The sequence below is a fragment of the Bos taurus genome, chromosome 26 (assembly GCF_002263795.3).
Source record: "Bos taurus isolate L1 Dominette 01449 registration number 42190680 breed Hereford chromosome 26, ARS-UCD2.0, whole genome shotgun sequence".
Taxonomy (NCBI): domain Eukaryota; kingdom Metazoa; phylum Chordata; class Mammalia; order Artiodactyla; family Bovidae; genus Bos; species Bos taurus.
The window spans coordinates 41,739,940-41,767,798 of NC_037353.1; the positions used below are offsets into that span (position 1 = coordinate 41,739,940).

The 27,859-nt window shown below is 38.4% G+C and overlaps 1 protein-coding gene across 12 annotated transcripts in view; it reads right to left on the minus strand.

Annotated features, from left to right (window-relative positions):
- ATE1 (arginyltransferase 1) overlaps positions 1 to 27,859 on the minus strand; it is a 160,925-nt gene that overhangs the window by 74,571 nt on the left and 58,495 nt on the right. For all 12 annotated transcript variants that reach the window (XM_005225816.5, XM_010820113.4, XM_059882085.1 and 9 more), the window contains 2 exons: positions 12,602 to 12,783; positions 3,474 to 3,573 (listed from right to left, as the gene is read on the minus strand). In XM_005225816.5, the coding sequence (XP_005225873.1) occupies positions 3,474 to 3,573; positions 12,602 to 12,783 (282 nt within the window). The remainder of the gene's footprint in view (positions 1 to 3,473; positions 3,574 to 12,601; positions 12,784 to 27,859) is intronic.

Sequence of the window (27,859 nt, forward strand, 5' to 3'; positions counted from 1 at the left end):
TATTCAATAAAAGAGAACAGGTCAAACCAGCTCTTGGTGTATTTCAAACCTGTTAAATACTTTAATTTGCCCTACATTATAAATGCATTATATGGTGAAGATTATTACTTAATATGTCTAAATCTATACCAGAAAACTCAAATGAAACATTGTCCCAGTTTCAGGTATAGTCGCTCGGTGCCACTTTATGTCCTGGATTACAAGTATGTGCCCCCTCAGATGTAACCTCCATTAGATCAGAGCCCACATCTACACTGTATTAACAGCTGTATTCCCAGCATCTAGTGTATACCAGGTACCTAAGAGACTACTTTTTCTTAGTTATTAAAAATACTCCTATTTTAAAATATATTCCTTCTTTCTTTAGTATCAGGTAAAAACCACTTCTGTATATTTTCCACCATATATTTTACAATATGGCTAAAAACATGTCACTACTAATCCCTGAACACTTAGTTATGCTCTAAGAAAGAAGATAATTTTAGCTATTACAGTAATATGCTAAATTTATCCTCAATTCAATCTTATAAGTGAGAAAAATTTTAATAGTCATTTAGTCATTTAATAGTCATTTAGTCATTTTCTGTGAGTTATCTTTTACTGGTCTTTAGTTTCACACATTCAACTTGAAATGAGAAATATTCAAGCTTGGACCAATACCCATCTTACAATTTCAAACAGTACATTTTCTGGTTGAAAATTCCCATCTGTGTTATTCTCTCAAAATGGAGGGTTCTGATCTGCTCAAAATATAATAAAATATCCTTAACTGAAATGAAAATATTTTTACTCTTCAGTTACTTAAAATGACTTATTTTCAATCATGATGTAATGAAAACAATTTTCTTAAAACAATACAAAAATTTAAAACACCATGTTTTTAATGTTAAGGACCCAAAAGTGTTCAAACCACCATGCCAAGAAAATACTGGCTTTATAAAATTAACTTAATATTCAAAATTTTATCATTATGATATTATCTCACAAATATTTACAAAGTCACTAAATATATTACAAATTTTCAGAACTGTCTTTCCCAAGATACATGTGACTATGTATACGTTATATTGGGATATATATGTGAATGTGAATATGATATAATATACTGGGAAAATTTAAACTTTTGCTTTGAATGGTTATAGTGAGTGTTCCCATTACCTGCCTTTCCACTCAGAGTTGCACTCTAGTTTTACAGGTTTAATACTGTTCCCAAATTTCCAACAGATATTAATATTGGGGATGTGGAAAAGCAAAGGTGAGATTCCTAAAAGTTATTCTTAAAATACTCCCAATATCTTCATATGTTTTACTCACTAGTATGAGTAATTAAAAATGGTATAAAAATTAAGAAATATCAAGTTTAGTAATACAAGCACACACCATTCTACTGCACTTTCCTTTACTGCTTTTTGCAGATATTGTGCTTTTTTATAATTGAAGTTTGAGGAAACCCTGAGTCAAAAAGCAAGTCCATCAGCACTGTTTTTCCAACAGCATCTGCTCACTTCGTGTCTCTGTGTCACATTTTGCTATTTCAAACCTTCTACCAGTGAAAAGATCACAACTTGATGAAGATTCAGATGATGGCTAGCATTTTCAGCAATAAATATTTTTTAATTAAGGTATATGTAAAAGACCTTAAGGTATATGTAAAAATACATTGTATTTTTAGATATACTGCTACTGCACACTTAACAGTATGGTGTAACTTTTATGTGTACCAGGAAATCAGAAAATCACGTGACTTGATTTACTGCAATACTCACTTTATTGCAGTGGTCTGGAACTAAACCCACAGTATCGATGAGGTATGCCTGTATTTACAAAGAACTTTAGCCTGAAGAGAATATTAAAACACCGGGAAGTGCTAGCAAGCATTACTAGGTACTATTTCTAATAACCTAACATTTGCATCTCTTACCATGTTAAAAGCATTATACAGAACCACAAACTAAAATTACCAATTCATTAACTTATTTTGCTTCTGAGTTATTCCTTGAAACACTGTTAACATGCTTTATACATAAACCAATTAACATTTATAATATTTACACTGTTATGTACATTGTTAATAGCAGACAGGGCCCCAAAACACTCATAACAGCTATAGCTACAAAAGAGACTGGCTGGCTGGCTGGCTGGTGACTGCCCTCCCCGTCCTTTTTTATATGAATATATATGGCACTGTCACCTATTAATTCTTACTTAAATGCTCCTTCTCCATGAAATGTGCTTCCCCATCATACGTACTCTCTTTTCGGGGGGGAAGGGGGGGGTCCCTCTTCCCTTTTAATTAAACCCTTCCCTATTCCATACCTTATGCAGCAAACCCTACAGCCTGCTAGGCCACTTACCAGAGCACTGTACTGACCTGATTTTACATAAAATACCCGCAATCTTTATCTATATCACAAGTTTTAAGATGAAGGTTCATGTTCAAATCTTTACATATCTTCAGCGCTTAAAGCAGTGCTCCGAGTAGAGCAGAGGTATTTGGTTACTGTTATTATGGTGGGCAGGATGGCTGTTCCTTTATAATGTTGTATACTTTCCAGAGCTTTTACAGTGAGCTACTAATACTTAGAAAACATCAAAGAGTTTCATTAAAGAGAGTTGTAAAACTTAACATCAAAAAACAAACAGCTCAATTAAAAAATGGGCAGAGGACCTGAACAGATATTTTTCTAAAGAAGACATACAAATGGTCAACAGGCACATGAACAGATGCTCAACATCACTGATCAGTGGAGACATGTAAATCAAAATCACAATGACATATCACTTCACACCTGTCAGAATGGCTGTTATCAAAAAGACAACAAATAAGTGTTGACCAGGATGTAAAGAAAAGGGAACCCTCATACACTATAGGTGGAAATACAAACTGGTACAGTCACTATGGAAAACAGTATGGAACTTTCTCAAAAAATTAAAAATAGAACCATCACACAAATCTGGCAATTCCACTTCTGAGTATTTTTCCAAATAAAAGTACTAATTCAAGTAGATACATGCACCCTTACGTTGACTGCAATATTATTGGCAATAGCCAAGACACAGAAGCAACCTCAGTGCCCATCAAGAGAAGAATGGATAAAGACAGGTATATATATACACACACACACACATACATACCTTGAGGATGTACCTTAAGAAGGTAGATTTTTAATGGATATTACTGTGCTATCCCAAGTAAGCAGAGTCTTACTGAAATCCTAGAATAGCTGGGATTGTTACATCCTCAGTGAACTACAGATTAACCTATATTAAACAAATACTAAGTGCCTATTGGTCAGGCACGGCTTTATGCAATGAAGAAGCTAGATTCTAAGAATTAGTTTAAGACACATAAAAATAATTCATGATTTACATTAAAATATACAATCATGTTAAACTAACATGATGAAAAATTACAAAATCACTAATTTTCATAACTTGAATCTACAGAAGACACATATGAAAATCAACTTTACCTTATATTTCATCTTGGGACATGAATGAATGTAGAAACCCATATAGTAATAGCTGAGTTGAGGTGTTTTCTCATGAAGTTGCCTAGTAAAAGCAATTTCTCTGCCAAAAGAATAAAGATGAAAGTACAGTTAAATCTAGTTCCAATTTCAAAGTACTATTTAATTTGGTAATATATTTGATCAAATCTGACATTAAGCTATCAAAAAAACCCAAGTGTTGCAAGAAAAACAATTTTAGAAACACTTTAAGACGATTTTTACTAAAGAGACACCAAAAAAACTGTATTATTTTGAGCAAATGCACCAAAGTTCTGGTTTGCACTTTAGTGGGCATAGCAGTGTATAAAAACTCAAATGGCATAAAAGTACAAAGATCTATTTAATACAATTTCAGGTCATTATTCATTATCACCTGGAGTTCTCAAAGACTGGGTGTATCAGGTTAAAAACAGTACAATAAATTTTAGAAAACTCAAAAACCAACAAATTTCAGTAAGAATGTTTTTATGACCCTTTACATGCAAACACTTTCAACTATATATAACATATTACTCTTTCCCGTGTCCAGATGCGATGCTTTATTTTCTCTAAAACTAAAGAGCGGGAAAACATGTTATCTCACTGCTTTTTCTCTACTTGTTGGCACAGGCAAGGATTAATTGAACAAAGAAGTTGTCAGCAATGCCTATGCTTGATGTGGTTTTAATTTGTATCCGGATAAATCTGGGCACAGAATTCCATTCTATTTGCCCAACTGAATGACCGCTTGCATTGGAGAAGTTTAAGCAAAATTTCAGTACATTTCTGAAGTATGAGAACAGCTGTTTTGTTTTTATGTTTGTTTCCCAAAGGTTTTAATTTCTTTTTCTTTGTTTTTAGTAGCAGTGGATGCTTGAAATCCAAGGAGAGGTTTATTTTTTAAGGGAATACTCTGTGCATTTTGCAAGCTCTAATTTAAATCACTGAAGGGCTGATACTCTAAAAGTTCATCTTTACAACAAAAGTATCTCTAAATCCAAACAGACTTAACATTATGAGGCTAAATCAGAAGAGATCCTATTATTCCTAAAAGTAGTTCACTCTCAAAGTTCAACCAGGGAAGAATGCACTGATACTGAAATGCAGGACCACCCGGCTCTGAAAAGGACTGCCCAGCCCTCCCCCACTCAGCCCTGTTCATCTCAGTGAACTGCATCACCACTCCACGCCTAAGCTGTTCAGACCCTAAGCCTATGAGCCATCCTTAAAGATTCACCTCCAGCATCCACCCATCAACAAGTCCAGCTGGCTCTATCTCCAAATACCCTGAATCAGACCACTTCTCACCACCCCCACCTCAGATACTTTGGTCCAAACCACCATTATGGCTCCCTTGGACAATTCTAACAGCCTCCAAACAGATTTCCAGTTTCCACTATTGCCCTCCATAACCGCAGAGAGCAATCTAAGCAGTCTTTTATTAATTATCAATCAGGTGAGGTAACTTCACATTAGGTTGGTGTCACACTCACATAAAATGGTGGAAAGTTCTGACAAAATGTGGTCCACTGGAGAAGGGAATGGCAAACCACTTCAGTATTGTTGCCTTGAGAACCCCATGAACAGTATGAAAAAGTAAAAAGATACGACAATGAAGATGAACTCTCCAGGTCGGTAGGTACAAATTTGGCCTTGGAGTACAGAATGAAGCAAGGCAAAGGCTAACAGAGTTTTGCCAAGAGAACGCACTGGTCATAGCCCAATATGCTACTAGATATCAGCGGACTAATAACTCCAGAAAGAATGAAGAGACGGAGCCAAAGCAAAAACAACACCCAGTTGTGGATGTGACTGGTGATGGAAGTAAAGTCCAATGCTGTTAAGAGCAATACTGCATTGGAACCTGGAATGTTAGGTCCATGAATCAAGGCAAATTGGAAGTGGTCAAACAGGAGATGGCAAGAGTGAATGTCGACATTTTAGGAATCAAAGAGCTAAAATGGACTGGAATGGGTGAATTTAACTCAATGACCATTATATCTACTACTGTGGGCAAGAATCCCTTAGAAGAAATGCAGTAGCCATCATAGTCAACCAGAAAGTCCGAAATGCAGTACCTGGATGCAATCTCAAAAACGGCAGAATGATCTCTGTTCATTTCCAAGACAAACCATTCAAAATCACAGTAATCCAAGACTATGCCCCTACCAGTAAGGCTGAAGAAGCTGAACAGTTCTATGAAGACCTACAAGACCTTCTAGAACTCACACCCAAAGATGTCCTTTTCATTATAGGGGACTGGAATGCAAAAGTATGAAGTCAAGAAATACCTGGAGTAACCGGCAAATTTGGCCTTGGAGTACAGAATGAAGCAAGGCAAAGGCTAATATTTTGCAAAGAGATCATAGCAAACCCCATCTTCCAACAACACAAGAGAAGACTCTACACATGGACATTGCCAGATGGTCAATATCAAAATCAGACTGATTATATTATTTGCAGCCAAAGATGGAGAAGCTCTATACAGTCAGCAAAAACAAGACTGGGAGCTGACTGTGGCTCAGATCATGAACTTCTTATTGCCAAATTTGGACTTAAATTGAAGAAAGTAGGGAAGACCACTAGACCATTCAGGTATGACCTAAATCAAACCCCTTTTGATTATACAGTGGAAGTGAGAAATAGATTCAAGGGATTAGACCTGATACACTAGATCTGACACACAGATGGACAGAGGTTCATGACATTGTACAGGAGGCAGTGATCAAGATTATCCCCAAGAAAAAGAAATGCAAAAAGGCAAAATGGTTGTCTGACGAGGTCTTACAAATAGCTGTGAAAATAAAAGACGCGAAAGGCAAAGGACAAAAGCAAAGATATACTCGTTTGAATGCAGAGTTCCAAAGAATAGCAAGGAGAGATAAGAAAGCCTTCCTCAGTGATCAGTGCGAAGAAATAGAGGAAAACAACAGAATGGGAAAGACTAGAGATCTCTTCAAGAAAATAAGAGATACCAAGGGAACTTTTCATGCAAATATGGGCACAATAAAGGGCAGAAATGGTATGGACCTAACAGAAGCAGAAGATATTAACAAGAGGTGTCAAGAATACACAGAAGAACTATGCAAAAAAGATCTTCATGACCCAGATAACCACGATTGTGTGAACACTCATCTAGAGCCAGACGTGCTGGAATGCGAAGTCAAGTGAGCCTCAGGAAGCATCACTACAAAGAGAGCTAGTGGAGGTGATGGAATTCCAGTTGAGCTATTTCAAATCCTAAAAAGATGATGCTGTGAAAGTGCTGCACTCGATATGCCACCAAATTTGGAAAACTCAGCAGTGGCCACAGGACTGGAAAAGGTCAGGTTTCATTCCAGTCCCAAAGAAAGGCAATGCCAAAGAATGCTCAAACTACAGCACAATTGCACTCACCTCACATGCTAGCAAAGTAATGCTAAAAATTCTCCAAGCCAGGCTTCAACAATACATGAACCATGAACTTCCAGATGTTCAAGCTGGTTTTAGAAAAGGCAGAGGAACCAGAGATCAAATTGCCAACATCTGTCGGATCACCAAAAAAGCAAGAGAGTTCCAGAAAAAACATCTACTTCTGCTTTATTGACTCTGCCAAAGCCTTTGATTGTGTGGATCACAATTAACTGTGGAAAATTCTGAAAGAGATGGGAATACCAGACCACCTTATCTGCCTCCTGAGAAATCTGTATGCAGGTCAAGAAGCAACAGTTAGAACTGGACATGGAACAACAGACTGGTTCCAAATTGGGAAAGGGGTGCTTCAAGGCTGTATATTGTCACCTGGCTTATTTAAGTTATATGCAGAGTAGATCATGAGAAATGCTAGACTGGATGAAGCACAAACTGGAATCAAGACTGGCGGGAGAAATATCAATAACATCAGATACACAGATGATACCACCCTTGTGGCAGAAAGCGAAGAACTAAAGAGCCTCTTGATGAAAGTAAAAGAGGAAACTGAAAAAGTTGGCTTAAAACTCAACATTCAGAAAACTTAAATTGTGGCATCTGGTCCCATCATTTCATGGCAAATAGATGGGGAAACAGTGACAGACTTTATTTTTTGGGGCTCCAAAATCACTGCAGATGGTGACTACAACCATGAAATTAAAAGACGCTTACTTCTTGGAAGAAAAGGTATGACCAACCTAGACAGCTTATTAAAAAGAAGAGACATTACTTTGCCAACAAAGGTCCATCTAGTCAAAGCTATGGTTTTTCCAGTGGTCATGTATGGATGTGAGAGCTGGACTGTAATGAAAGCTTAGCACTGAAGAATTGATGCTTTTTGAACTGTGGTGTTGGAGAAGACTCTTGAGAGTCCCTTGGACAGCAAGGAGATCCAACCAGTCCATCCTAAAGGAAATCAGTCCTGAATATTCAATGGAAGGATTGATGCTGAAACTCCAATACTTTGGCCGCCTGATGTGAAGAACTGACTCATGTGAAAAGACCCTGATACTAGGAAAGATTGAGGGTGGGAGGAGAAGGGGATGACAGAGGATGAGATGGCTGGATGGCATCACCGACTCAATGGACATGAGTTTGAGTAAACTCCACAAGTTGGTGATGGACAGGGAGGCCTGGCGTGCTGCAGTCCATGAGGTTACAGAGAGTCAGACACAACTGTGCGGCTGAACTGAACTGAACTGAACCTCCTTACTGTCGCCTGTAAGCCTTTCTCCATCTGCCCCTCATCAACACCACTGCCTGGCTGCCCTCCTTACACAGCACTGCCTAGATCCTATCCTACATCCCAGCCCTTAAGGCCTGCCTTCTCTTCATTCCAGCACCTCAGGACACTTGGACTTGGTACCTTTGACCTGGACTTCTATCCTCAGATTTTCACACAGCTGGCTCCTTTTTGTTCTTTCTTGGCTAAGGAGGTGTTTCCTGACAACCCTATATAAAAAGGGCCTCGTGCCCACTACCACTATTTTATTCCTGTTATAATACAAAGGCAAAGTGAAAGTGAAGTTGCTCAGTTGTGTCCGACTCTTTGCGGCTCCATGGACTGTACCCTACCAGGCTCCTCTGTCCATGGAATTCTCCAGGCAAGAATACTGGAGTGGGTTGCCATTCCCTTCTCCAGGGGATCTTCCCAACCCAGGGATCAAAGCCTGGTCTCCTGCACTGCAGGCATACGCTTTACCATCTGAGCTACCAGGGAAGCCAAACATGAACTCCTTTGAGCAGGATAGACAAAGGAGTCTCTAAAATTCTGCTGTTTTTAAATTTACTGTCTGCTTTAACAAAGCTGGAAGTGTCTGATTCATACCTACGTACTTCCAGGACACAGACTGTGCTCAAACATCTATTAAGCAAATTAATTACACTTCTAAAATTCATCTTACCAAAAAAGAAAAAGTAAATAAATTCCATACTCACAAACCCCAATTCAAACATTTTTAAAATCTGCAGACCAGCTTACATACAAATCTATACTTGATTACAAATTAAAATATAGAAACTCTATACTGACTGTATGATTGCTTAAGAAACTGAAGTAATGGAGGAAAAATTTGATTATGTTTCACTGAAATACACTGAAATCAACAGTGGAATTGGTAACTTGTAACCTATTCTCCCCAGCTTTGCTTCATAATGTCAATCTGCTGGCTGCCTCTCCTCTTCTATAAACTCAGCAACTGAGATTCTCCAGAGCACTGAAAGGCTGCAATGCAGTAGCAGTCTCCTCATCCTCCACTGGCCCCAATTTTCATGCTCCGCAGGCTCCTCTGCTACTTCCTCAAAGCTCTACAGCTCCAGAATTTTCAACAGCTCAATCAAGCAGCAAATAGACTGCTGGAAACCGTTTTTTCTGGGAACTGATTATTTGCTATCTCAAATGCAATAGGATTTCTATATCTCTTTGTTCATTGAGAAATAAAATATTTCATACAGAGGATGGATTTATTCTGTAAGAATCAGATCAGATCAGATCAGTTGCTCAGTCGTGTCCGACTCTTTGCAACCCCATGAATCGCAGCACGCCAGGCCTCCCTGTCCATCACCAACTCCCGGAGTTCACTCACTCACATCCATCGAGTCAGTGATGCCATCCAGCCATCTCATCCTCTGTCGTCCCCTTCTCCTCTTGCCCCTAATCCCTCCCAGCATCAGTCTTTTCCAATGAGTCAACTCTTCACATGAGGTGGCCAAAGTACTGGAGTTTCAGCTTTAGCATCATTCCTTCCAAAAAAATCCCAGGGCTGATCTCCTTCAGAATGGACTGGTTGGATCTCCTTGCAGTCCGAGGGACTCTCAAGAGTCTTCTCCAACACCACAGTTCAAAAGCATCAATTCTTTGGCACTCAGCCTTCTTCACAGTCCAACTCTCACATCCATACATGACCACAGGAAAAACCACAGCCTTGACTAGACGAACCTTTGTTGGCAAAGTAATGTCTCTGCTTTTGAATATGCTATCTAGGTTGGTCATACTTTCCTTCCAAGCAGTAAGCGTCTTTTAATTTCATGGCTGCAGTCACCATCTGTAATGATTTTGGAGCCCAGAAAAATAGTCTGACACTGTTTCCAGTTTCCCCATCTATTTCCCATGAAGCGGTGGGACCGGATGCCATGATCTTCGTTTTCTGAATGTTGAGCTTCAAGCCAACTTTTTCACTCTCCACTTTCACTTTCATCAAGAGGCTTTTGAGTTCCTCTTCACTTTCTGCCATAAGGGTGGTGTCATCTGCATATCTGACGTTATTGATATTTCTCCCAGCAATCTTGATTCCAGCTTGTGTTTCTTCCAGTCCAGCGTTTCTCATGATGTACTCTGCATATAAGTTAAATAAACAGGGTGACAATATACAGCCTTGACGAACTGCTTTTCCTATTTGGAACCAGTCTGTTGTTCCATGTCCAGTTCTAACTGTTGCTTCCTGACCTGCATACAAATTTCTCAAGAGGCAGATCAGATGGTCTGGTATTCCCATCTCCTTCAAGAATAAACATTTTTAATATTGATCTGACAAGTCTAGACAAATCCACAGCTACACATTATAAAGTTAGAGATACAGAAAATAAAGGAAGAAGAAAATGGCAATAATTTCGAAGTACTGAATAATTCTTGTACAAAGAAAAAGTATCTTTTCTGAAATACGCACTTCCAAAGTTACAAAATATGAATGCTTTTAAACAATCAGTTCTAATTTCACAGAATCACAAAGATACCACAGAGTCCTGAATAGTTTTTAATTAGTTTTATGCAAAATGCAATTAAATAAATAAGAAAAATAAAAGATTATTATAGGGATCAGTTGTAAACACTCTATTTTTAAAATTTGCTATATAACATGGTACTGAGAGACAGATCAGGTCATGTTGAAAATATCAGTACATGGGCCACCGAAAAACACATAAAAAATCAACTATGGACCATATTTCTTTTTAAATCAACTAGTGATTTAAAAAAACAAATCAACCCTGATACTTTTATAATTCAGAGAAAAGCACATATGCAATAAATAAAATAATCTCAAAGTATGTTTTACCTTGATGTGAAAATCATGATTATCAGAGAAAACAATGGGAAAAACAAAGAGAAAAAAGTGATTCAATGACAAACAAGGAGAAGAGAGACAAGCTCCCAGACAAAACTCTCAATCCTCCTCTTTCCTCTACCACATGTACAAACAGACAGGCAGGAATGAAAATAAAAGTAAATTATTTTCATGAGACAAGACCCTAGTCTTTTTATCATCAGGATAATGCACCTAAAAACATGTGTGCTATGTTACATACATTTGCAGTAACGGACATAAAAAGGAAACCATTTTTGGATGAGGTCATAGAGTCAATGGACAGTCAGGGACTCCCTGGTCCTGTTCTATATACTTTATATAATTGTACATTTCTTCCAACAGACTCAGAGGGCTTTAGTTCATTTATGCCAGATTCATATAATGTTTAATTAATTATAATACATACACACAAACATCTGGTCCCATGACTTCATGGGAAATAGATGGGGAAACAGTGGAAACAGTGTCAGACTTTATTTTTGGGGGCTCCAAAATCACTGCAGATGGTGATTGCAGCCCTGAAATTAAAAGATGCTTACTCCTTGGAAGGAAAGTTATGACCAACCTAGATAGCATATTCAAAAGCAGAGACATTACTTTGCCAACAAAGGTCCGTCTAGTCAAGGCTATGGTTTTTCCAGTGGTCATGTATGGATGTGAGAGTTGGACTGTGAAGAAAGCTGAGCGCCAAAGAATTGATGCTTTTGAACTGTGGTGTTGGAGAAGACTCTTGAGAGTCCCTTGGACTGCACGGAGACCCAACCAGTCCATTCTAAAGGAGATCAGTCCTGGGTGTTCTTTGGAAGGACTGATGCTAAAGCTGAAACTCCAGTACTTTGGCCACCTCATGCGAAGAGTTGACTCATTGGAAAAGACCCTGATGCTGGGAGGGATTGGGGGCAGGAGGAGAAGGGGATGACAGAGGAGAAGATGGCTGGATGGCATCACTGACTCGATGCACATGAGTTTGGGTAAACTCCAGGAGTTGGTGATGGACAGGGAGGCCTGGCGTCCTGTGATTCATGGGATTGCAAAGAGTCGGACACGGCTGAGCGACTGAACTGAACTGATATATATACACACAAAATAGGGATGACAAAAAATATATAAATAATGTAACATTTAAAAACCACTGAGCGGCTCTGACAGGGGAGCTTAAATAAATGCATAAACTAAACAGCAAAAGCATCGCAATGACCTCTCACACACTAGGTAAGATGGATACCTTAAAAAAGGAATTACCATCAGACAAAAGCCAACACAGGAGCTGTGGGTTTGATCCCTAGGTCAGAAAGATCCCCTGGTGGAGGAAAAGGAGAATCCCATGGACAGAGGAAGCTGATGGGCTAAAAGTCCATGGGGCTGCAAAGAGTGGGACACGACTGAAGCAACACACACACACACTGTGGCCTCAGCTCTACAAGTGTTGTATCTAAATACGGATATGCAAGAGACTACCAGAGCAACAAATTACGTGCTATCTAACAGAGTTTCTACTGTTACATAATGAAATGTAATCAAATGAAGAAATATATGAAGTTCTATACGACCCATTACAATTGTCAAAAGCAATCTTACCGGAGCGCAGAGTAGACACCCAAAGACAGAAATGAATAATCAGGATCGTAGTACAAATATACAGATGATACACAGTATGGAAGAATGTCAATCACCCCCACAGCAATGATCTTCCCATCAAGCCAGTACTGCTGGTGAAAGGAGCCATAACCACAATCTGGTCCATTAGGGGAATTCTCTGTCTGTGAAAAAGTAGACATAGAAACAGCTTGTCACTTTTATCCTTATATTAAAAAATATTAATAATTAACTTTTTCTATTTGTATTTTACTCAGCGAGTAACTCCTAACATTTCTTCTTTTTTGCAACTATCTTCTTTCTGACTCTCAGAAGAGTCATATCCTGAAAAACTTTTTAGTTGTAGAAACACTGATATAACACAACAATAGAGAAAAATTAACCTAACATTTTTTTCAACTTATTTTTTCTGTTCCACGCAAAGCTGGGAAAGAAATGATGAATGAGAGAAAGATGGAGAACATAAAAGTGAGGGCTAAGTGCGAACAGGTGACCTATCCTCAGCTGCCAGCCAGGCCTGGTCTATGACCACTCTTGCGTTCATAAGGCATATGAGCTCATCATTTTTTCTAGGTACAAGTTCCTGCGTAAGCACAAAGAGCTATGACATTTCTCCCTATTAGCCAAAGGATAGTGCAAGTTATCCCCTTACCATTATTTTAATGCACCCATAATCCCACAGAAGAAAATGCCACAAATTTTTCTAGAGATTGCAAAATATAACCATTTTCTGTAAATAGTTTATGATATCTCTCATTTTAAAATTCAACATGAATTTAAATATAACTGTTATTAAATGAAAACCATACAGTGAAAATTATGGAGCACCATAAGAAAATGCTTTGTCAGAAACTGAATGAATGTTAGAGATTAACAATTTAAGTGAACAAATATATTAATAACAAAACTTGTGTAACATATTCACACACTCAAAGTCACTGAGAATGTATATGGAAAAAGGCTAGAAGGGAATGAAGGAGAATGAAAAAAGCAGGTTTGTTAACAATAAAACCAGAAAAAGACATTACAAGACAGGAAAACTATGTAACAGTATCTCATAAACACAGAAGGAAAAATCCTCACAAAATATTAGCAAATCAAACCCAACAATGTATATAAAGAATTACACACTATGACAGAGTGGGATTAACCCCAGGTATGCAACGTTGGTTCAAATATTAGAGAATTTAAAAAAGAAAAGCAATTAATGTAATCCAACCATCAAAATAGGCTAAAAGAAAAGTATGATCATGTTGATTGGTAGAGAAAACACATTTGACAAAATCCAACACCCATTCATGACTAAAAGTTCTCAGCAAACTATGAATAGAGAAACTTCATCAACTTTGTAAAGTACTCATACAAAAAAATCTACAGCTAACATCACTCAACTGTAAGAAACTGGATCATCTCCCCCTAAAATGGGGAACAAGACAGTGATATCCTCCTTCATTACGTCTATTCAACATCATACTGGAAATCTTAGTGTAATAATATGAGAAAAAGAAATAAAAGATATTCATATGCACTGAAAAGAAAAAAAAAACTGGTTCACAAATGACATGACATACCATGCAGAGAATTTCAAAGAATCAACAACAAAAGCTGAAACTAATGAGCAATCACAGGCAGATTACAGGACACAAGGTTGACATGCAAGGCAACTGCCCCTATTCACAAGCAATGGCTGGAATTTGAAATTAAAAACACACCATTTAAAAAACCATCAAAAAAAATTTACACACATAAGTATAAATCTAACAATATATTCAGAATCCATATGCAAAATACTACAAAACTATGACAAAAGGAATCAAAAAAGACATAAACAAATGGAAAATATTATATGTTCATTTTGACTGAGATGTCCATTCTTCCCAAGTCTTCAGACTGAATGCAATCTCAATCAAAATCCCAGCAATTTTGTGAATACTGGCAAATTAATTCTAATGCTTATATGGAAAGGAAAAAGAGTAAGAATACCAACACAATACTGAACAACAACAAAAGTCGGAAGACTGACACCACTTGACATCAAGACTTACTATAAAGCCACAATAATCAAGCTTGTGTGATACTGGTGAGAACAAATGAAACAACAGAACAGAATACAAAACCCACATAAATACAGTCAACTGCCCCTTGACAAAGAAGCAAAAGATAATTCAAGAGAGAAAGATCGGTCTGTACAACAAAAGGTACTGTACCAACTGGACATCCAGATGCAAAAAAAAGCAGTATCTAGTCAAATACCTCGCACCTTTCAAAAAAAATTAACTCACAATGGATCACAGACTATGTAAAATGTGAATCTTCTAGATGATAATGCAGGTAAAAATCTAGGAGACCCTGGGTATGGCGATGAGTTTTTAGATAAAACACCAAAAAGCACAATCCATGAAGGAAATAATTGTCAAGCTGGACATCACTAAAATTAAAAATCTCAAGTCTGTGAAATACATTGTTATGAGAATAAAAAGGCAAGCCACTGACTAGAGAAAACATTGCAATATATATCAAAAAGAACTGGTATTCAAAAAAAAAAAAAGCACTCTTAAAATTCACAATGAGAAAACAACTCAATTAAAAACCAGGTAAAATATCTAGTGAGACACTTCACCAAAGACGATGTACAGACACCAAACAGGAATACAAAAGATGTTCAAATAATAAAAAGACGCTCAATATCATTTGTTGTTAGGAAACTGAAATTTTTTTTACAAAAACAGAGTATTACACAGCTATTAGAATAGCTGAAATCCAATAACCTGAATATCAAATGCTGGTGAGAATGCAGAGCAACAGGAATTCTCATTCACTAAAGGTGGGAATGCAAAATGGTACAGACACTTTGATACCGACACTGGACATCCAGATGCAAAAAAAGCAATATCTAGTCACAGGCCTTAGATCTTTCAAAAAAAATTAACTCACAATGGATCACAGACTATGCAAAATGCAAAACTTCTAGATGATAACATGTTTGGTGGCCAAACACAAAATGGAGAAACGTTAAATATTTATTGCTAAGTGAATGAGATCAGTGTGAAAATGCGACAGATTATACAATTCCAATTACATTCTATAAAAGGCAAAACTGTTGAGAAAGTAAAAGATCAGTGGTTGCCAAGAAATTAGGGGTGTGGGGAAGGATGAACAGATGTAGCACGGGGGACTTACAGGATGAAACTGTTCTATGTAATAGTGTAGTAGAGCAAACATGACATTATGCACTTGTCAACACTCACAGAATTTCACAACATGAAGAGTGAGCTTTAATACAAGCAAATTAAATGGCTGATTCACTTTGCTATACAGCAGAAACTGTCCATAGGTCCATACTGATATAAATGATTGAATAAACTAATACATGAGGAGGAAGACACCAATCTCCCACGCAGAATTGTAAAGAGCTTATGCAGATACTCTGCCTAAACTGAGGGAAGCATGAGTGAGTGAGTGAGTGAGTGAAGTCACTCAGTTGTGTCCGACTCTTTGCGACCCCGTGGACTGTAGCCCCCCAGGCTCCTCCATCCATGGGATTCTCCAGGCAAGAATACTGGAGTGGGTTGTCATTTCCTTCTCCAGGGGATCTTCCCGACCCAGGGATTGAACCCATGTCTCCCGCATTGCAGGCTGAAGGGTTTAGAAGCCGTCAAATGGACATGACCTATAAAGCCAATTTTGATGGTTTTACATAGAAATGACCTCTAATGGAAGAGAACACAAATGGCAACTATTTGAGACACATTTCTATGTAAAATATAGTTTGCACACAATTCAGCATTTTAAATGAGCACTCTGCAACGGAGACCAAGTATCAATCATCTCTTGAGGTTTTATAATTCACTACTATTTCAGTGGGGGCTGCACACAGTGACTTCTTTCCCAAAAGCACAGTTTGGGAAAGGGGTGGGAGAGTAACTGAGCAAATAAGAGAACATCTACCATGGTGCTAGCAACATCAGTGATTTCTACAACTTCCGATGCTGTAGTTAAAATGGTGCTTAGACAGTAAACACATCTTTAACCTTTTAAGAGCTTCTACCAACTATAATAATAAATGTCAAACCCTGGTTTTAGCATTCACTGTCACACATGGCATCGCTCTTTTAAAAAATCATTACTATTTCTCTAGAAACAGATACAGCTTGAAGAGCAGAAGGGATAAGCAAACAGAAGTATTATACAAAAGGAAAGCAGAAAGGATATTAACCTATTGTATCTGCAACACCTGAATTAATGTCAATCCTCTAAATTGTTAATAGGCGTGAGGCCTAATCACCTTAGAAAATAGAATGTTCCAACTATGTAATAAAAAATAAACTCTACATATCATAGAATTTTATGCAAACCATCTTTTAAATATAAGCCCCGAGGCTCACAGGAATGAACTCTCTGTCTTTAGAAGTACTCGTGCAGGAGAGCAACCAGTGCAGCGACACAGAGACAGAAAGAAACTATCAGTTCATGATGGGGAAGCCGGGGAGCCTGTCAAATGTGAGAAAACCTCCAAGGCAAAGCTAACTGGATGACTCTGAAATGAGTCTAAATTCTTCCATGAGTTCAGTTTAGTGTGTCCTTCCAAGGCTCATTAAATCAAATGAGTGCGTTCATTCATTCATTTAAAAACGTATTTATCAAGAATATAGTAAGTACGGACTCAATAAGCACATTCTCAATAAATAAATAACCGATATATTCTGTTAGCCCTAAATATGAATCAGCCCTACATGGTGTACTAGCCTGAAAACCTTTTTTTCAAACTGCAATTACCTTCTCAGTTTTCAAAGTCCATCACCGCTCTCATCTCCTGGATCTCCCACTGGTTCCTTCTCCTACAAGTCCAGTCGTCACCAATTTGCCCTACCAGAGGCATTACTCCCCCCTCTCAGTTCCACGTGAGTTAGGTATCTTCCCTATCTGCAAAGCACTGCATATAGACAGGGGCTGTTTTATAATTACTTAGCAAAAAACTACCTACTCTGACTCCCATCACATCACCTGAGGAAACCGGAAATCCAGGAGTCAACTAAGCAATAAACTGGTCATAAAATCACGGAGTTATTAAATGACACACAAATTGGCCTCCGAGCCCCTAAGTCAATGCTAAACAAGAAAACCAGCTACTTTTAAATGCTTTTAAATACGCTCACTTCTCAAATATCCTTCATCTATCGAAGCTGGTAAACAAAGCAGCATGAAATACAAAGTGCTTCAATGCAGGGTTAAAAAAATTTTTTTCTGAAAATCTGCTTTGCTGTACTCCTTTTCTTTCCATCATGCTTTCTGACAATTAAAACATGAGTGATTTCCTTTTCCCCTCGTGGGGTCTTCACTGACCTAATTTTAAAAAACAGATTTCAAAAACGGAACACACTCCAATTAAAGACAGATACGAAGGTATTTTTCTAAAACTACATCTGAGACGTCAGCACTACTGTTAACAATGATCTACTAGTCTCAACTTGCTAAGTTAATCAATATTTTCAAGCTTTTCAACAAGTACTTGGCAGCTGCGGAAAATAGATTGGAAGTGAACCTGAAATATTGATTCCCTCAGCCCCCTTTGCAGCTGGAACAGCCAGAGAGCCCCCAGATCACTCACTTCTGGCTGGGGAAGTCTGAAAAATAGCAGTGTCCAACACCATATACTGAGCTGATCTAACTAACATACTTGATGTCTGTCTATGCACACATATATGTGCTGAATCAGCTACTTTTAAACACTTTTAAATAAACTCGCTTCTCAAATATGCCTCATCTATCCAGGTCAGTAAACAAAGCAGCATGAAAAACAAAATGTTCCAATGCATGGTTAAAGAAAAAAATTTTTTTTTATCTGCTTTGCTGTACTCCTTTTATTATTCCACCTGACTTAAAACTGCCGTAATAGAATTTCTTTCCCTCAAACACAACCCCTTAATTCAAATTATGTAATACTTTAAAACATGGAAGGCGCACAAAGAGTTTGAGGGACAGAGTGAAGGAGATAAGAACAGAAAGAACAATACTTAGATCTGTGAAATCAGAAATCAGCAGAACTCTTGGACTTGATCTCCAATCTTTCAACAATATCCTTAAAACCCAGACTCACTGAACTTGATCAAGCCACAGGCTTCACCATGCTGTGACGTGGACACTTATTGATTACAAGTGTGTTAATAAGCTGAGTTCAGTTCAGTTGCTCAGTCATGTCCGACTCTTTGCAACCCCATGGACTGCAGCACGCCAGGCCTGCCTGTCCATCACCAACTCCCGGAGTTCACTCAAACTCATGTCCATTGAGTCGGTGATGCCATCCAGCCATCTCATCCTCTGTAGTCCCCTTCTCCTGCCCTCAATCTTTCCTAGCATCGGGGTCTTTTCAAATCAATCAGCCCTTCAAATCAGGTGGCCAAAGTACTGGAGTTTCAGGTTCAGCATCAGTCCTTCCAATGAACACCCAGGATTGATCTCCTTTAGGATGGACTGGTTGGATCTCCTTGCACTCCAAGGGACTCTCAAGAATCTTCTCCAACAGCACAGTTCAAAGGCATCAATTCTTCAGCACTCAGCTTTCATCACAGTCCAACTCTCACATCCACACATGACCAGTGGAAAAACCATAGCCTTGACTAGACGGACCTTTGTTGGCAAAGTAATGTCTCTGCTTCTTAATATGCTGTCTAGGTTGGTCATAACTTTCCTTCCAAGGAGCAAGCGTCTTTTAATTTCAAGGCTGCAATCACCATCTGCAGTGATTTTGGAGCCCCCAAAAATAAAGTCTGATACTGTTTCCCCATCTATTTCCCATGAAATGATGGGACCGGATGCCATGATCTTCGTTTTCTGAATGTTGAGCGTTAAGCCAACTTTTTCACTCTCCTCTTTCACTTTCATCAAGAGGCTTTTTAGTTCTTCTTCACTTTCTGCCATAAGGGTGGTGTCATCTTCATATCTGGGGTTACTGATATTTCTCCCAACAATCTTGATTCCAGCTTGTGCTTCTACCAGTCCAGCGTTTCTCGTGATATACTCTGCGTGTAAGTTAAATAAGCAGGGTGACAATATGCAGCCTTGATGTACTCCTTTTCCTATTTGGAACCAGTCTGTTGTTTCATGTCCAGTTCTAACTGTTGCTTCCTGACCTGCATACAGATTTCTCAAGAGGCAGGTCAGGTGGTCTGGTATTCCCATCTCTTTCAGAATTTTCCACAGTTTGTTGTGATCCACACAGTCAAAGGTTTTGGCATAGTCAATACAGTAGAAATAGATGTTCTTCTGGAACTCTTTTGTTTTTTCGATGATCCAGCCGATGTTGGCAATTTAATCTCTGGTTCCTCTGCCTTTTCTAAAACCAACTTGCACATCTGGAAGTTCACGGTTCATGTATTGCTGAAGTCTGGCTTGGAGAATTTTGAGCGTTACTTTGCTACCGTGTGAGATGAGTGCAATTGTGTGCTCTTGACCTTGGACATAGGATATCTCCTCTTGGCCGCTCCTGTGCTGCGCTGCGCAGCCGTGTTAATGAGTAGCAACTAGAAATCATCTTTATTGTAAATTTAAACCACCAGGTAATATAGATTTGTCACCTTTACCTTCACTAGGTTACAAAGAGCCAAATCATTCTGTCCCTTCCATTAACTCCCCGAGGGGTTCAGGCTCCCAGTATTAGATAGGCCTCCCAAGTCACTGACTGGTCTCCACGGAGTGTTTAGAGAATTCTACTTCAATTCTTGGGATCGCTGCACTTCTTTAACCCCTTACTAAGTTAAGGACTTTTAATGGTTAATACTCTTAAAAACACAGCAGATGAGACAATGGCAGATTGTACAGGAAAACACATTATTTGGGAAAGGGAAAGTAACAGCGGTGCTGCCTCAATGAAACAGCATCACGAACTCAGCAACACTCAAACTTCTCAGCCTCAAAACCCCTTTACACTGACAAAACTGAGGACCCCAGAGAACTTTTACTTATTGAACTGTGTCTGTATACACTTACTGTATTAAATACAAAGACCAAAATATGTTCCAAAAGTATTTTCCTATTAATTCACTTAAAACAACAATAAATCCAATACATGTTAAACATACTTTAAGAATTCTTGTATTTTCCAAAACCAAAACAAATCTAGTCAGGAGAACGGCACTGTCGAACATTCCTGCACATCCTGTGCAGGTGTGTGTGTGCTCAGTCATGTCCAGCTCTGTGCAACCCCATGGACTGTAGCCCATCAGGCTCCTCTGTTCATGGGATTCTCCAAGAATACTGGAGTGGGTTGCCATTTCCTCCTTCAGGGGATCTTCCTGACCCAGGGTCCAAACCCACATCTACATTGGCAGGCAGATTCTTCGCCACTGAGCCACCAGGGAAGCCCCCATTCATACTTTTCAAATGTAGATGGAGAAGGAGTCTATAAACTGTAAACTGCAAACAGAAAGGAAGCTGGCCACAGTGACGGACTCCAGGATTCATAATCAAGATACCTGAATTTGAGCCCTAACTCCCCCCACTGTACAATTTCTGTCTATTTTATCTTAGCAAGACAATAACTTCTTTTAAAAGCATCCATTTCTGCATTATAAAACAGGAATACTACTAGGCACCTTCAAAGGTAGCTCTGAAAAATAAATGACAAGGCACAAACACTCTGCAGATTGAGCAAATTTAAGGACGTTTTTGTTTCAGCTTTAAGGGGTCTGAATGACACATCCTAAAAGATTGTGTCTAAGAAATTACATCAGTAGCTCATTGAATAGCAAACTTATACAAGCTAACAGAACCTATCTTCAATTTCCTTACAAACAGCTCAGTAATGAGATTAGCAATATGCAATAGTTCATCTTTCTCATGCCTGCAGTTTATCACAGTTTCAGATAAGTGAAAGAATAAGCAAAGTTATTTTTATCAGTTCCTAAATTTCAAGAATTTAGCTGATAACAGGAAAAATACAACAATAAAGCTCATGGCTAGCTATACAAAAGAAAAAAATGACTTAAATGTTGGGGAGGATGGTACGGCTTCGGTGATTAATGAGCTATGCAGTACAATACCAAAGGTGCTCTGCAGAAACGACATCAATATTAATGGGCGAATTCAGGCTTCCGGCTAAATGGTTCCCAAAACGCATGTATATTTACACTGATAAAGTACACCTGTCTCCTTACCCACCTGCTTCGATGTGCCTCAGTTATGTTTAAAACAGACACTGTTACAACTTAAAGAAACAGGCAAATGAGGAGTCATACTCCATATGCACTAGAAACAGCACTGGGAGGACTGACTCAGGGGTTCAAAGCCTGGAAAAGCGGAAGTCGTCAGGGGCTACGCAAGGGCAGGACCTGTGTTCTCCTCCCTGCCACACCATCCAAAAGTAACTCTGCAATCACACCTGTTCACATACAGATCTGTGATTTGCCAACTGATGTCCTGAATTTTTTAAACAACAGTTTACTGAGGCTTCCTAAGGTAAGCATTTTAAGCACCTGATTAAAAGTGCACTGCCTGAAAATGACAGTAACGCTGAAGAAGCTGAAGTTGAATGGTTCTATGAAGACCTACAAGACCTTTTAGAACTAATGCCCAAAAAAGATGTCCTTTTCATTATAGGGGACTGGAATGCAAAGTATGAAGTCAAGAAATACCTGAAGTAACTGGCAAATTTGGCCTTGGAGTACAGAATGAAGCAGGGCAAAGGCTAATAAGAGTTTTGCCAAGAGAATGTACTAGTCATAGCAAACACCCTCTTCCAACAACACAAGAGAAGACTCTACACATGGACATCACCAGATGGTCAACACCAAAATCAGATTGATTATGTTCTTTGCAGCCAAAGATGGAGAAGCTCTATACAGTCAGCAAAAACAAGACCAGGAGCTGGCTGTGGCTCAGATCATGAACTCCTTATTGCCAAATTCAGATTTAAATTAAAGAAAGTAGGGAAATCCACTAGACCATTCAGGTATGACCTAAATCAAATCCCTTATGATTATACAGTGGAAGTGAGAAATAGATTTAAGGGACCAGATCTGATAGACAGAGTGCCTGATGAACTATGGACAGAGGTTTGTGACAATGTACAGGAGACAGGGATCAAGACTATCCCCGTGGAAAAGAAATGCAAAAAAGCAAAATGGCTGTCTGGGGAGGCCTTACAAATAGCTGTGAAAAGAAGAGAAGCGAAAAGCAAAGGAGAAAAGGAAAGATATAAGCATCTGAATGCAGAGTTCCAAAGAACAGCAAGGAGAGATAAGAAAGCCTTCCTCAGCGATCAACGCAAAGAAATAGAGGAAAACAAAAGAATGGGAAAGACCAGAGATCTCTTCAAGAAAATTAGAGATATCAAGGAACATTTCATGCAAAGATGAGCTTGATAAAGAACAGAAATGGTATGGACCTAACAGAAGCAGAAGATATTAAGAAGAGGTGGTAAGAATACACAGAAGAACTGTACAAAAAAGATCTTCATGACCCAGATAATCACGATGGTGTGATCACTCACCTAGAGCCAGACATCCTGCAATGTGAAGTCAAGTGGGCCTTAGAAAAACATCACTAAGAACAAAGCTAGTGGAGGTGATGGAATTCCAGTTGAGCTATTTCAAATCCTAAAAGATGATGCTGTGAAAGTGCTGCACTCAATATGCCAGCACATTTGGAAAACTCAGCAGTGGCCACAGGACTGGAAAAGGTCAGTTTTCATTCCAATCCCAAAGAAAGGCAATGCCAAAGAATGCTCAAACTACTGCACAATTGCACTCATCTCACATGCTAGTAAAGTAATGCTCAAAATTCTCCAAGCCAGGCTTCAGGAATATGTGAACCGTGAACTTCCAGATGTTCAAGCTGGTTTTAGAAAAGGCAGAGGAACCAGAGATTAAATTGCCAACATCGGCGGGATCATAGAAAATGCAAGAGAGTTCCAGAAAAACATCTATTTCTACTTTATTGACTGTGCCAAAACCTTTGATTGTGTGGATCACAATAAACTGTGGAAAATTCTGAAAGAGATGGGAATACCAGACCACCTGATCTGCCTCTTGAGAAACCTATATGCAGGTCAGGAAGCAACAGTTAGACCTGGACATGGAACAACAGACTGGTTCCAAATAGGAAAAGGAGTACATCAAGGCTGCATATTGTCACCCTGCTTATTTAACTTATATGCAGAGTACATCATGAGAAACGCTGGGCTGGAAGAAGCACAAGCTGGAATCAAGATTGCAGGGAGAAATATCAATAACGTCAGATATGCAGATGACACCACCCTTATGGCAGAAAGTAGAAAGGAACTAAAAAGCCTCTTGATGAAAGTGAAAGAGGAGAGTAAAAAAGTTGGCTTAAAGCTCAACATTCAGAAAACTAAGATCATGGCATCCGGTCCCATCACTTCATGGGAAATAGATGGGGAAACAGTGGAAACAGTGTCAGACTTTATTTTTGGGGGCTCCAAAATCACTGCAGATGGTGATTGCAGCCTTGAAATTAAAAGATGCTTACTCCTTGGAAGGAAAGTTATGACCAACCTGCTGCTGCTGCTGCTAAGTCGCTTCAGTCATGTCCGACTCTGTGCGACCCCATAGACGGCCTCCTACCAGGCTCCTCTGTCCCTGGGATTCTCCAGGCAAGAACACTGGAGTGGGTTGCCATTTCCTTCTCCAATGCATGAAAGTGAAAAGTGAAAGTGAAGTCGCTCAGTCGTGTGCGACTCTTCGCCACCCCATGGACTGCAGCCTACCAGGCTCCTCCGTCCATGGGATTTTCCAGGCAAGAGTACTGGAGTAGGGTGCCATTGCCTTCTCCGAGGACCAACCTAGACAGCATATTAAAAAGAAGAGACATTACTTTGCCAACAAAGGTCCATCTAGTTAAGGCTATAGTTTTTCCAGTGGTCATGTATGGATGTGAGAGTTGGACTGTGAAGAAAGCTGAGCACTGAAGAATTGATGCTTTTGAACTGTGGTGTTGGAGAAGACTCTTGAGAGTCCCTTGGACTGCAAGGAGATCCAACCAGTCCATCCTAAAGGAGATCAGTCCTGGGTGTTCATTCAAGGACTGATACTGAAGCTGAAACTCCAATACTCTGGCCACCTCATGAGAAGAGTTGACTCACTGGAAAAGACCCTGATGCCGGGAGGGATTGAGGGCAGGAGGAGAAGGGGATGACAGAGGATGAGATGGCTGGATGGCATCACCGACTCGATGGACATGAGTTTGAGTAGACTCCAGGAGTTGGTGATGGACAGGGAGGCCTGGCGTGTTGTGATTCATGGGGTCGCAAAGATACGGACACGACTGAACTGAACTGCTTGAAAATAACTTATTCCTACAACAGTTTTGTTTTTTGTTAACAGTTCAGGAAACACTATAAATAATCTTCAGATTAATTTTAAGAATAGAAACTCATGAAGATATTCAAATGGCCAAAAAGCACATGAAAAGATGCTCAATATCATTAATTATTAGAGAAATACAAATCAAAACTACAATGAGCTCACATTGGTCAGAATGACCATCATCAAAAAAATCTACCAAAAAAGGAAAAATCTACAAACAATAAATTCTGGAGTGGATGTGAAGAAAAGGTAACCCTCCTACACTGGTGGCAGGAATGTAAACTAGTACAACCATTTACAGAGAACAGTACAGAGGTTCCTTAAGAAAACTAAAAATAGAGCTACCATATGATCCTGCAATCCCACTTCCAGGTATATACTCAGAGAAAACCATTAATTTAAAGAGATACATGCATCCCAAAGTTCACTGCTAACTATTTACAACAGCCAGGACATGGAAGCAACTTCAATGTCCATCAACAGAGGAATGGATTTAAAAAAAAAAATGTGGTACATACACACAATGGAATATTACTCAGCCATAAAAAATGAAATGATTTCATTTGCAGCAACCTGGATGGATCTAGAGACTGTCATACTGAGTGAAGTAAGTCAGAGAAAAATAAGCATCATGATATCACTTACATGTGGAATATTAAAAAAAAATGTTTCAAATGAACTTATTTATAGAACAGAAATAGAGTCACAGATGTAGAAAAACTTATAGTTACCTGGGAGAGGGATAAACTGGGAGACTGAGATATTTCAATAGAATTTAAAAAAAAAACAAACTTAAAGGTGTGCTAAACCAGTATGACATCAAAATTTACATAATTTCTTAAAAAGACCCAAAAATGAAATTTAAAAATTGGAAATAATATAGTCTATAAATAAGAAACTAAAAATAATAAATTTAACTTGGAAAATGCAAACAGCAGTACTCATGGTTAATACATCACACAGCTTTGCATAAGCAATTTCAAATTGAATGCAACCAATTCTTAATTTTCTGGAGACAATCAGTACACTATAGATGGCTACCAAAACTAACACACTTCCCACTTCATAGCTGTACTGTAAGTAGATATAATGACAGCCTACCTGGAAAAAAGACTCCAACCTTATTTCCAGTTAATGTCCAAACTATTTGAAATTAAGATATTTTAAGGGACAGTTCTGAGAAAATACGTGGTGGCTGGACATGCAGTTCCCACCAAGGAACATTCCATTAGAACAGATCTGCTTTCAAAGAGTTTTTGTTCCCTGGGCAAAATCCCCCCTGCTGAAAAGACAACTATAGCCTTGAAATAGTTGGGAATATTATCAATAGTTAACCAATATTCCTTGTAATCTCCACCAGCAAAAAAAAAATTGTTTACATTTTGAAGTTACCTTACCTTTTTCTTAGCTGATTCTGACAGTTAACACAAATTAAAACTACTCTGATTTGATATTACATTAGACATCAATGTTTTACGTTCATGTGTGTGCTGTCATATCCAACTCTTTGTGGCCCCATGGACTGTAGCTCACTAGGCTCTCTGTCCATGGGATTCCAGCCAAGAATACTGGAGTGGGTTGCCATTTCCCCATTTCCTTCTCCAGGTGATCTTCCTGACCCAGGGATCGAACCCACATGTCCTGCTTGGCAGGAGGGTTCTTTACAACTGAGCCACCAGGGAAGCCATCAATGTTTTATAGCCCATTTTATATTCTAGGAGCCAAATTTATTGATATTAACCTTTAAAGTATGAGATTATCTTACATATGTTTAACAAATAATGCTAACTCTACACAACTTAGCAACTGAAGAACAACTCTGTAACAGGGCTGCACCAAAAATTTTAGTCTATGCAAGCTTATTCTAAGCTGATTATTTCCAATTATCACCTATATTTCAAGCCAAAGACAACCAAGTTTAAATGATCCTTAAAAAAGGAAAAGAATAGTTCATGTAACAGTATTTGTTATTCTACTTTAAGAAACATTTTCTCTATTCACAAAGGAAATACATAAAAGTAAATTTTACTAATATAAATGACATCATTTTTACAGCCTGCAGATTAGAAAGAACTCATTCAGTCTTCCTATTCACACTCTTAGGATATAGTACACTACTTTATGATAGGTGAGCATCTAAAGGCCTTAATTTCACCAGAATCCCTGAGTCAGTGAAGATTATCCATTCTTTATAGAAGAACGTACTCTTTATATCATCTACCTCAATTTCTGGTGGTAATCTCAATAAAAAATACTCAGTAGCATTTAACCTAAAAATTTTATTCAGCACCTATTAAAGAAAATCATGACATTGACAGCGTAACAACTTCTATTCACTTCTAAACTGGGGAGAATGAGCCAGATTAAAATTAAACCGTAAAATAAAATAATTATGGTAATTCATATAAAGAACTATTATGCAGTAATTTTAAAATATGTTTAGCGAGATTTTTAATAACATTATAAACATTTCTCCAAATTTAGTAAAAAAAAAAAAAAAAAAAAAACCAAAAATGTAAAATGAGATATGATCCCAAGCATATGAAAAATTTCTGTAGGACACACACAAAAACTTGTAAAGATGGGAAAAACATCTGATATTGTCAGTAGAGAGTTTATAAGTGATTTTTTTCTTATTCTTTTATCATCCATATTTTTAAAAGTCTTATTTTTAATGACATATATTAATATAGTATCAAACAAGTTTTAAAAATCCAAGGTTGAAGAATTACCAGCAAGTGTTAAATAGGTGCTTAATAGGGGGTTATTGAGATTACCACCAGAAACTGAGGTAGATGATATAAAGGTGAAATTTGACAAAGGTCAAAGAAATTTCTGGGTGTTCTTTTCACTGCAGTTCTGGGCTTGATTGTCTATTAATTAAATTATTTTCCAGTTTGGTTGGAGTAGAGGTTAACTT